Source organism: Nerophis ophidion, linkage group LG19, assembly GCF_033978795.1.
Source record: "Nerophis ophidion isolate RoL-2023_Sa linkage group LG19, RoL_Noph_v1.0, whole genome shotgun sequence".
Lineage (NCBI taxonomy): Eukaryota > Metazoa > Chordata > Actinopteri > Syngnathiformes > Syngnathidae > Nerophis > Nerophis ophidion.
Window position 1 is genome coordinate 48821297 of NC_084629.1, and position 12038 is coordinate 48833334.

General features: G+C 35.7%; 1 protein-coding gene across 4 annotated transcripts in view; it reads left to right on the top strand.

Annotated features, from left to right (window-relative positions):
- Positions 1–12038, top strand: part of LOC133537815 (collagen alpha-2(IX) chain-like) — a 29917-nt gene that overhangs the window by 1400 nt on the left and 16479 nt on the right. For 2 of the 4 annotated variants that reach the window (XM_061878888.1, XM_061878887.1), the window contains exon 2: positions 5686–5811. In XM_061878888.1, the coding sequence (XP_061734872.1) occupies positions 5686–5811 (126 nt within the window). Of the gene's footprint in view, positions 1–1153; positions 1229–5685; positions 5812–12038 lie in introns of all 4 variants that reach the window. The other 2 variants (XR_009802852.1, XR_009802853.1) reach the window with 2 other exon arrangements.

The following is a 12038-nucleotide window of genomic DNA, read 5'->3' on the forward strand; positions in this document are numbered from 1 at the left end:
TCTTTCCTTGACATGTTGTGTTAAAGTCATAATTTGCTCAACCTGATGTGTAAAATTGTTGAATATGTTGAAAGTGCCTTAACTTTTATTCACATGTGGACATGTTTGTTGTTAAAAAAAAATAGTGTGTATTTATTTGTTTGTTTGTTTGTGATTGTTTCCATTGCAGGAAATGTAGTCTTGATTTAATTTATTCTTATTTTTTTTTGCCAGCCTTTATGTTTTTTTTTTTAAAGGGTGCTCACATGCCTGCAAATGATTAGCTAGTCCTGGGCTTGAAAATGTCTTTCCTTATAGCCCGTGTGTCGTATAGCGACTGAAGAGTAGTTACAAACTGAATAGCCAGCAGCCTTTAGGCAATAAACCTAGCGTAATGGAAAAAAATAACAAAAACTGCTAATTAATGACTTTATAAGCAACACGTTAGGTTACTACATACAGGAAAAATTAATCTGCATACTCTCCAAATTTAAAATGCTGAATATCTTTAAAAAAAAGTGACACTAGTGCAAAGGCAAACCAAGTTTAAAAGGTATTTGAACCAATATGATATCAAAGGAGCTAGGCATTTTTGAAGCTCAAAACTTGTCGCTTTTTAAGACTAAGAAAATAAGTGAGCTACTTTTTGGAAGGTGAACTACAAAACATGATAAATGCATGAATAAAAAGTCAGTAACTTAAAGAAAATCACTTCATTCAATATTTTAAAACTTGATAGATTATATATTTTATTATTTAATGAACCAAGTACTGACGTTACAATAAACAATAGCTGTAACTTCCATATTTTGTTGAATTTTCAAACAGGGTTTGACAGTGAATAATTTAGCACTTGTATACCACTATCGGACCATAGCAGAGGACTTTTTTCCGGGTGAAATGTTACAATGGTTTTGTTTGTCTGAGGCGGCGCCGGCAGCCTTACAAAAAGATTTTATGGAAGCTTATAAATCATGATAGGATGCGTAGACTGACTTCATATTTCAGGATTATACAGAAAAAATGTATACAATAGTCTTAAATTATGAGTAAAGAAATTAAAACTTAGCTTTGGGTATAATTTGATACGATCTTGAGATGTAAACATTTTGCGTGTTGATTTATTCTACTTCTTCAGCTTAGAGTTGTGAATTTCCACGTCTCTGCTTTTCAGTTGCTCCGAAAATAACCCCACGCACAGGAAGCAACGATGCACAACGCAAACCACCGCTGCAATGGAGATAAGTAGGTCAGCGGCCTCGAGCACTTTACACCTGTTGTTTCAGGTACCAGCATACCGTATTTCCTTGAATTGCCGCAGGGCATATAGTATGCGCCTGCCTTGAATTATTGCCGGGTCAAACTCGCTCCCCCAAAAAATTAGCGCATGCTTAGTATTACCGCCTGGTCAAACTCGTGATGTCACGAGTGACACTTCCCCTGTCATCATTTTCAAAATGGAGGAGGCTGATTTTGATACCGGTAATTTGAAATCGCATAAAGGGAAGAAGACTAAGAGCTATTTAGTAGGGGTGCAACAGTACACAAAAATTACGTTTTGGTACGTACCTCGGTTTAGAGGTCACGGTTCGGTTCATTTTCGGTACAGTAAGAAAACAACAAAATATACCTTTTTTGGTTATTTACCAAATTTGTAAACAATGGCTTTATCCTTCTAACATGAGGAAAACTATAATAATTCTGCCCACGTTAATCCACATTAAACTGTCTCAAGTTGTTGCTGTGATTAAATGAAATGAAAAAACCTTTCTTCTACATATAAAAAGTGCAACATTAAACAGTTTCCATTGAAACTGTTTAATGTCAACTCATCATGCTTAATTTATTACAGTATTAGGGAAGCCTGTAGTTGACTTTTATTATGTACATGTTGTATTTTTATCAACATGCGATAGCAGGGACCCTGCTATTCAAAACTAGGCTGCTACATTACTAATGATTAATGTAACTATTGCTGAAAAATAGTACAATAGCAATGGGAGAGACTATTTATCCCTAAACACGATGGAGTTCAATGAAATAACAGACAGACAGGGTTTTGATGCCCCTTGCACGCACACACACACACAGCAAAATGAGCTAATGTTACGCTAAAAGCTAATTAGCCTTCACCTCAAACCTATCCTGTGAGCTACCTGAGCTGCAGTTTAAGTTTCTAGAAGGTCAACGGGCTCATAGTGATGTTTGTAATAGTTGTGACTGGGAAGTGTTAAGTATAATTTGGGTAGAGTCCGCTGCTCCCCTGCTAAACGAATATCTCTGCTCGACGCTAAAGCATTGATTACATCGCTCTTAATACACACTGCTGATTGGCTATTACATCGCTCTGAATACGCACTGCTGATTGGCTTTGTATGTAACCAATCAGATGGTTGTGTGGGCAGGACAATGCTGGGTGCTCACTGCTGAGACAGAGGCAGAAAGCATAGCAGCTTGTGAAGACTTCTGCTTCCAAACTCGTTCGGTACGCCCGCGTGCCGAACCGAAACCCCCGTACTGAAACGGTTTAATACAAATACACGTACCGTTACACCCCTACTATTCAGTAGGATTTAAGATCCAAGCTTACATCACACTCAGATTTTTACTGCATACCTTTGGTAAGTGTCGGAGTGAGAAGAGGTTTTAAAATAATGTGCGCATGCTTACTTTTACTGCATGCCTTTGGTAAGCGCAGGAGTGAGAGGAGGTTTTAAATTAATTAGTGCACCGGCGGCAATTCAAGGAAATACGGTATAACATATATCGCCATTCAGACTATAAATGCATAAATGCTATCCGTTTTGGGCCATATTACCCAGCAAGACTTGTGCGCTTATTATTGGAGGACATTTAGCTTTTATGTTTAGACATTTCCACAAGTGAACGCATTGCAGGACTGTTCATAATGAAGATTTTGTGAAAGTTCATTTTGCCCACCGTTGCTGCTCTGGACACCCTATTAGTAAATGTGAAAAATATAGGCAGAAAAATGTGCTACGTTGAACCACCTAGGGCTGGGCGATATTGCCTTTTTGTAATACTGCAATATTTTTAGGCCATATCGCGATATACGATATATTTCTCGGTATTTTGCCTTAGCCTTGAATAAACACTGGATACATATAATCACAGCAGTATGGTGATTATTCTCCATACTGCACTAATATATGCTACTTTTAAAACTTTCATGCAGAGAAGGAAATCACAACTAAGTCAATTGACCAAAACTGTATTTATTCAACTTTTCAAATGATGCTACATATTAGCAGTAATGCTACTTTTGGTAGCAACGCTTGTGCTCCACACATAACAAATTAAAGTTGTCTATTCGACATATTTCCGATTGAAGCCGAACCACCGCCAGACGATGGACCCCGTGCTGTTTTTCTTGGGAATTAATTCATTCATTTGTTACGAGATTCGCACCTTCGTTCTCTTGCAACAACCCGCTAGCATCACAGCTAACGTTAGCCACGCCGCTACCTCTCTGCTGGGCGAGGGCGTATACGTATGTGAAGTAAGAGGTGACAGTATGTGACGTATGTAAGAATGTGCGCCTGCTTGTCTGTGAGAAGGAGACACAGGAAAGAGCGAGGAGAGCCTGTAGTGTAATGCCCGCAGCTAAAAACAACTGCGTGAGAACGTCTACTCCAATATTACGATATAGTCATTTTCTATATCGCACAGAGACAAATCCGCAATATATCGCGTATATCGATATATCGCCCAGCTGTGGAACCACCTATGTTCTATTTTTTACTGTAATACTTTGCTACACTTTGTAGTCTATAACACAAAGCTGACACTAAGGCCATGTCCACACGAACAGAGAAACCTAATAAACGCATACATATCTCTGTGTTTAGGCCTCTCGTGTCTTTAAAAATGCAGACTTTTGCAAACGCTGGTCAAAGTGTAGAGTTCCAAAAGTCTCCGCTGAGCGTATGCGTGTACACGGCACAACCGGAGACTTGAGATGACGTCACGCTTGTGTCATTTCCAAGCTCAACAACACTGCCTTGCTACCTTGCTGCCTTTAAACGCACCATAAGATGATTTATTCTATGTTTGGATGCGCTATTTTCACTCAACATGAATTAAAAAAAGATTCATTAAAATGGGCTTGGTGACACTCCCGTCAGCGCAAATGACAGTCAGCTGTTTTGGATGTGATGGCTGTGGAACCTCCACCTGATGGCACAACTTTGACAAGCAAGACTTTTTGCTCTGTGTCATAAGAAAGGTGCAACATTATCTTATGTTTTTAGTCCTTGTTTAACGACAAGTCATGAAGTGAACTTACGTGTCTTGCTTCCATTATTGTAGATTGAGCCGGGCGCGACCGCACACACACAAAAAGAGCGACCAAGCAGAAACCAAAAAAACAATGTAACGTCATCCTTGTAATTTGTACTGATGTGAAAGACAATATACACTTCATCATCCATGTACCATATCATTATATCCATGATTAAATGCTTTATAATTCCCTCAAACATGCAAAATGGTTTCCTTAGTGCGTGCTGATTTTAGAAATAATGTCGACTTCACTGCACATGTAATTCATCACCATTTTGCTGAACATGTTATAATTCTATTATTCGCTCTTTAATAATGTTCCCAGGGCTCTGTGTACGTGCAGGCTGGGTTTAAAGATAATGGACAAGTCATTTTACGTGTAGTGTATAAAAATAAAAATAATAAGAGGTGTAATGCCACCATTTGTCAGGATTTTGATTGGACAAAATGTGCATGACAGCAGGTGTATGTGTTTGTGTGTAGACAGAGACACTTTTGAAACTACACTTGTGTGAATAAAGACTGTTTTCACCCCAAATATGTGTTTTTGAAACACTCTGTAATCGTGTGGACATGGCCCAAGTTTTTTCTTTAATGTCAGTTTTGAGTATTATTTTTAAGATATATAAAAATATCTCAAAACGGTACCAACATACTTTGACTTTTTGGTGAAAACGTTTAGACACCCCTGTGTTAACATTTATATTCCTGAAATGTTTTTGTTTAAATGCTTCTTCCCCTGACTTATGACTTCAAAAGCAAATATGTAAAGGTTGTTCTCCAAGTACCACTTCAAGAAAAAAAAACGTTGCTCTCCAAGTACCACCATAATGACCAGTTGCGTAGTGGCCATAAGTATTCATTGAATATTTTTGGCCACAATTTGAACAGTAAAACTGTTTGCATATTTATGTCATTCTCTGTCTTACCACAGTTAGTCACTGGCTTAGGGAATTGTGTAATACTATCATGAGGTGATTATACATTAAAATGCATATTCATTCACTGTAACACAGACCCGGGCATTCTGCGCCTCTATGTGCGTCCCTGTCCGGCCCACGTGAGGCCAATCATAAATTACAAAATACATTTAAAAAAGTATCTACATCGAGTGTGCTATACAACGGTGCTGCTTTTGTCTAGTAAAGTGTTATTTGTATTACTTCTGTGTGGACGTGATTGTGAGTGAATGTGAACAGCAGCAATCACAAATTACAAAATACATTTTTAAAAACATCTACATGTATGTCATGCATGCAATACCTCGCTGTACTTCAAATTGCTTCAATGACAAGGTCTAAAAGTGAATATGGAAAGTTTGCTGCTGGAGCCAACTCAACACATGTCTGCTCAGCACAGCACATTGTAAGTACAATACTTATTCATTGTTCTCATATATGACAGGGAAGCAAAGGAGAGAGAGGACCCATGGGCGTTCCAGGTGCTCAAGGTCTGAGTGGACGCAAAGGAGAGAGAGGACCCATGGGCGTTCCAGGTGCTCAAGGTCTGAGTGGACGCAAAGGAGACAAGGTATGTAGTTAAAGAGTCCACCAGGGGGCAGTGTTTACCCAGGAGTTGAATACAAGTCTTACATTCAAGCAGGATGAAATATTTCTGTCCTTGTAGTGCTTCACTATGAACATATTCTGAAGATAATATATTATACTTACAATTTCTTCTAAAGATTGTATAACATGTATTTCATTACGCTGTCTAATAGTGCTAACCTTTAACAGTTAATGTTACTCATTTTCATTAACTACTAGTTTCTCTATAACTGTTTTATATTGTTGTACTGTCTTTCTTATTCAAGAAAATGTTTTAAATGTATTTATTTTATTTTATTTTATATATATTTTTTGAAAAGGACCTTATGAATGAAATTAGATTGTTTGAAGGGTTCTTCAACCAGGTCCAGTCCAGATTATGTCCAGGTCCAGTTTACCTGAATTGATTAACGTGGACCCCGACTTAAACAAGTTGAAAAACTTATTGGGGTGTTACCATTTAGTGGTCAATTGTACGGAATATGTACTGAACTGTGCAATCTACTAATAAAAGTTTCAATCAATCAATCAAAGTCGGGCTCAGCAACACACGCCTTCATTTATGTACACTCAAAATTAGGAAACACAACAATAGATTGCAAATATCTGTAAACAAAATTACATTTTCAAACTTCCCATCTTTTTTTATGTATATTGGCATCATTATCGGTTTCAACCATATAACTTTCTGAAGTCAAAAAATACTGAATACATGTTTTAATATGGGTAAAAAGTGAATATCTGTTTTTGGCCTTAAAAAAAACCTTTCACTGAATGCTATAATTAAATTGACTTAGTCATGACTGTCAATGAACTCTCCTAAAATAACAGAAACCATATTAAGCTTCATAAACAAATCAATAATTAAACACATTTTTCCAACTTCCACCCAAAAGGAAGACACAATATGACAATACCAAAACAAAAGCAGGGTGGATTCAGACTCCTTACAACAAAATAGGTATTCATCCGACTCTTGTCACATTCCATAGTTTTAACATTTTTCTTGTCTTCGAAAAGTTATAAATAATTTTAATTTGAAATTAACAATTTTGCAAATCGATAGTAGTTTCGTAGATTAATTTGAATATTTCTTCAGTCAAAAAGCAGTCAAAAATGTCCTCCCATTTTCCATATGTGTTATATGAGCATCCTTCAAAGATTTCTTTATTAAATAAACATATTATTTTATATTTATTTTAGTTCCTTTTTGCCAACTAGAATTTCTTATTAGAGGTTTACAAACTAATAATTTAGTAGTTCCATAATTAATTATTTGTTTCCATCTTTTCCCAATTATTCCAGTTAGTTGATTGAATGAAAAACTTGAACAAGCATCATCATACATAGTTCTAGAGGCCTACTGAAATGAGATTTTCTTATTTAAACGGGGATAGCAGGTCCATTCTATGTATCATAATTGATCATTTCGCGATATTGCCATATTTTTGCTGAAAGGATTTAGTAGAGAACATCAACCATAAAGTACGTAACTTTTGGTCGCTAAAAAAAAAGCCTTGCCTGTACCGGAAGTAGCAGACGATGTGCGTGTGACGTCACTGGTTGTAGGGCTCCTTACATTGTTTATATTCACAGCCACCAGCAGCAAGAGCGATTCGGACCGAGAAAGCGACGATTTCCCAACTAATTTGAGCGTGAATGAAAGATTCGTGGATGAGGAAAGTTAGAGTGAAGCAATAGAAAAAAAAGGCTAGGGCAGTGGGAGCGATTCAGATGTTATTCGACACATTTACTAGGATAATTCTGGAAAATTCCTTATCTGATTATTGTGTTACTAGTGTTTTAGTGAGATTATAAAGTCATACCTGAAATTGGGAGGGGTTTGGTGACCAGCAGTGTCTCTGATGGAAGCCATGGAGGAGCCAAGAAAGTGGCAGCTGGCTATTTGACAGCTGCTGCAGGAAGAACGGCACAAGCTCCGCTGATGTCTCCGATAAGAGCCGACTTATTACCACAATTTTCTCACCGAAACCTGCTGGTTGACATGTGGTAGAGAAACATGTTCGCTTGACTGCTCTGTTCCATAGTAAAGCTTCACAACAAACAAAGAAACACCGGCTGTGTTTTGGTTGCTAAAAGCGGCTGCAATCCACTGCTTTCCACCAACAGCATTCTTCTTTGACGTCTCCATTATTAATTGAACAAATTGCAAAAGATTCAGCAACACAGATGTCCAAAATACTGTGTAATTATGCAATTAAATTGGACAACTTTTAGCTGTGAGTGATGCTTGGATAAAATGTCCACTACAAACAATAACGTCACAAACACGCGTCAACATAAGCGTCATCATTCTGCAATGTTTTCAACAGGAAACTTCGCGGGAGATTTAAAATTGCAATTTAGTAAACTAAAGCGGCCGTATTGGCATGTGTGGCAATGTTAAAATTTCATCATTGATGTATAAAGTATCAGACTGCGTGGTCGGTAGTGGTGGCTTTCAGTAGGCCTTTAAATTCATCATACTTCATAATCTTACCGTTCTCATTGATAATGTCATTGACAAAAATGATTCCTCTTTCAAACATAGTTTACCAAAAGAAAGGCTTTCCATCTATTACAACAATAGAGTTCATCCATATTATCTTCTGCAAAATGTCATCTCTTTTTTCTGGCACATCAAATAGAAAACACCACCATGAGTGGATTGTTTCCTTCATGAACCTCGCCATGTTTCCCAGCAGACTCTCTCTCTACATAAGGAAAATGCGAGGTCATCAATTGTAAAAACGGATACAATTTATTTTGATACAGTACATGTTTTTTGTCCAACAGGACACTTGTGTACCACTCAGTGTTTAATTACGTCTTTGGAACAATTGATGCTTTTAAAGACAGGCACATAGCTTCATGGTTGAGAAGTTTCAGGCCCTCATATTCATTGTACAAAACCTTTCTTCTAATCTTTTCTGGTTTGCCGTCCCAGACAAAATGGAAGACCCTCCGCTCATAGACCTTAAAGTTTTTTGATGGAGCTGGTAATGACAAAAACCAATAAATAAATTGAGGAATGATTAACGAGTTGACAATAGATATTTTACCATACAAGATTAAGGATTTCCCTTTCCATAATTGCATCATTTTATCCAGTTTTCTTAATCGATTAACATAATTTACTGAGCCGAGATCTTCCAGATTCTCTGGTACAAAAACACCAAGTATGTTAAATGGTCCATCTGTCCACAAAACAGGCACTTTGCATTGCTATCGAAATAACGTTCCCTTTAGATTTCCGATTATTATTTTACATTTACCATATTTTAGCTTAAGCCCAGATTGCTGTGAAAATATGTCCAAATGATTAAGAAGCTTTCGCAAACAATGAGGATCGGGGCTGATAAAGAAGCTTGTATCTTCGGCATACATTATTTTACTTTCAATAATATTATTACTGAGCCCTTCAATATTTTTATTCAATCTAACTTTTACCGTCAATATTTCCATAGCAATAATAAATAAGTATGGAGACAAAAGGCACCCTTGTTTTAGACCTCTTAATAGAAGTATTGTCCCAGAGATGTATCCATTATTGATGATTCTACAGTTCATTTAAATATATAGCATCTTTATCCAGTGTAGTAAGGTGTTGCCAAAATTGAAACAAACTAAGCTTTTACACATCTAGGCTAATTTTGTCAAATTCTTTCTCCAGGTTGACTGTAAAAATTGATCCTTTATTTTCCATATTATAATTTTCTATCATTTCTAATAACTGTCTAATATTGTTTCCTATGTTACTTAATTGTAGGAAACCTGATTGATCTTGGTGAATAATATTTCACCCTAACCCTAATATTTGACAAAACAGACTTAAGTCCTTAAGCCAAACATTTTGCCAGGATCTTGGCATCGTATCACTGAAGTGTCATTGGTCTCCAATTTTTTAGATAAACTTGGTCTTTATACTCACCATTTATTTCCTGTTTCAGAATAAAGAAATAAGACCTTCTGTTTGAGTGTTAGACAAAAACATGTGTTTTATATGAGTAATTAAAACTACAAAAGCAGTGGTTTCTTAACCTCTTCATAAAATACTTGATAGACCTCAATAGGTATTCCACCTAATTCTGGGGTTTCCCTGGATGAAAAGACTTAACAGCTTCCACAAGTTCTTCCTCTCTAATGAGGCCTTTACATGAATGGCTTTCTTCTGAAGTCAATTTTCTTTTATAATTTTCTGAAAAAAAAAAGTAGTTTCAGGAGAGATTACTTTATTAGAAAAAATATTTCCAAAGTAATTTTCCTTTACTTTCAACAATGTGGTGTGTGTATCCAATACCTTTCCATTTGTTTTAATACGTATGGAAATGTTCTTTTTATAACGTTTTTTTGCTTGGATATTTCAAATTAATTTTGAACACTTATCACCTTTTTTTCATCCAGATTGCTCTGTTGCAGTCATAACTTTAAAATAATTGTTTTTCAGTTAAGTTTAACTCTTCTTTTTTGGCTGTAAAAGGAATTCAGTTGCTCGCTAATTAGATTATCACTACTATCAATGTTTTTTTGTAAATCCTCAATTTCTTTCTTTAATTCCTGTTAGACCATTTTAAGTTTTTTTTCTCCATGAAGAGTACGCGATGGCATATCCCCTTAAATATTTGAAGGCTTCCCAGGCGATTTGGCGATTTGATGATCCTGTATTATTTTTAAATTAGTCAGTAATAAGTTTTTTTTTTTTCAATGAATTATTCATCCTGTAGAAGCATTTGATTCAACTTCCAATATCTGGGCTCACATGTATTATCTTCAATTGCAGTTTTTTAAACCTATACAATTATTATCAGAACACAATTTATCATTGCTTGGTATTGCAGTCACTTTGTTTAGCAATGAAAATGGTATATAAAAAATAGTCAATAGGACTTGCCTGGTTTTGTCTTCTCCACATATATTTTACTAACCTAGTATTTTTTAATCTCCAGATATCAATTAAATCAAATGCATCCATAACATTTTTAATCTTTTGTAAAGATTGAGGTGGGTTAGTAACCCTCTGGAGAGAGCAAGCACTCCGTCTTTGCATTTGGATTTGATCAACTTTACAACCATAGGTCTCGGTCTAGCATCCTCTTTGCGTTTGCCAATCCTGTGTGCTCGTTCCATTTGGATCCTCTTGACTTCTTCATCCGAAATGCCCAGTTGCTTCTGCAGAATGGCTGTGACGAGGTTCTCCGCGATGCTGTAAGTCTCTTCTACATCTTTCAGTTCAGTTCAGTTCAGTTTATTTTCAGTCTAACAAAAACATATTTAAACATAGATCACGATTCAAAAATGAATAACATGACTGAAACGGGCAGAAGCAAAAAAGCTTATATGCCCAACATACATTTTTTACTTTCAATTAAGTTACCCTTTCTAATAATTCTGCAACACAAAAAGAAATATAGTCATTCAGCATCCACATTCAAGCTGCCCCCCAACAAACAATACAAAAATATGTACCTACACACATACACTTTTCTGTAAATAGATAAACATACATACCTTCTAAATACAACATTTAACCAAACAAACATAAATTTCTAGTTCACATAACTTTTTAAAATACATTGTGACATGTTCTTTTTGAAATTAAATACTGAGTCACTCATTTTTATTTCTTTACCAACAGAATTCCACAAATTAACACCGAGAACAGATAGACATCTACATTTAACCACTAGTCTTGCTTTTGGTAAAATAAACCTAGATTCATCTCTTAGATTGTATTTGCTGGTCTGTAGAGTGAAGTATTTTTGAATTCCTTCTGGAAGAGTATTTATTTTTGCTTTGAACATTATCTGTGTTATTTTATAATAAACAATATCTTGAAATTTCATAAGTTTTGATTTAACAAATAATGGATGGGTATGGTCATAATATCCTGCTTTGTTTATTAGCCGTACAGCTTTTTTTTTGCAGCAAAACAATATCATTAGTTATGGTTTTAAAAGTGGTTCCCCAGAGTTCTACACAGTATGTCATGTATGGAAGTATCAAAGTATAATAAATTGTTAACAAAGAATTATAATTAAGTAATTCTTTAGTTTTATACAAAACACCAAGTGTTTTTGATATTTTTGTTTTTATATAATTTACATGTTGTCTCCATGATAATTTATAATAAATTATAACTCCCAAAAACTTAGTATCAAAGACACGCTCAATTTTATATCCATTTATTTTAATATTTACTTCATTAGATAC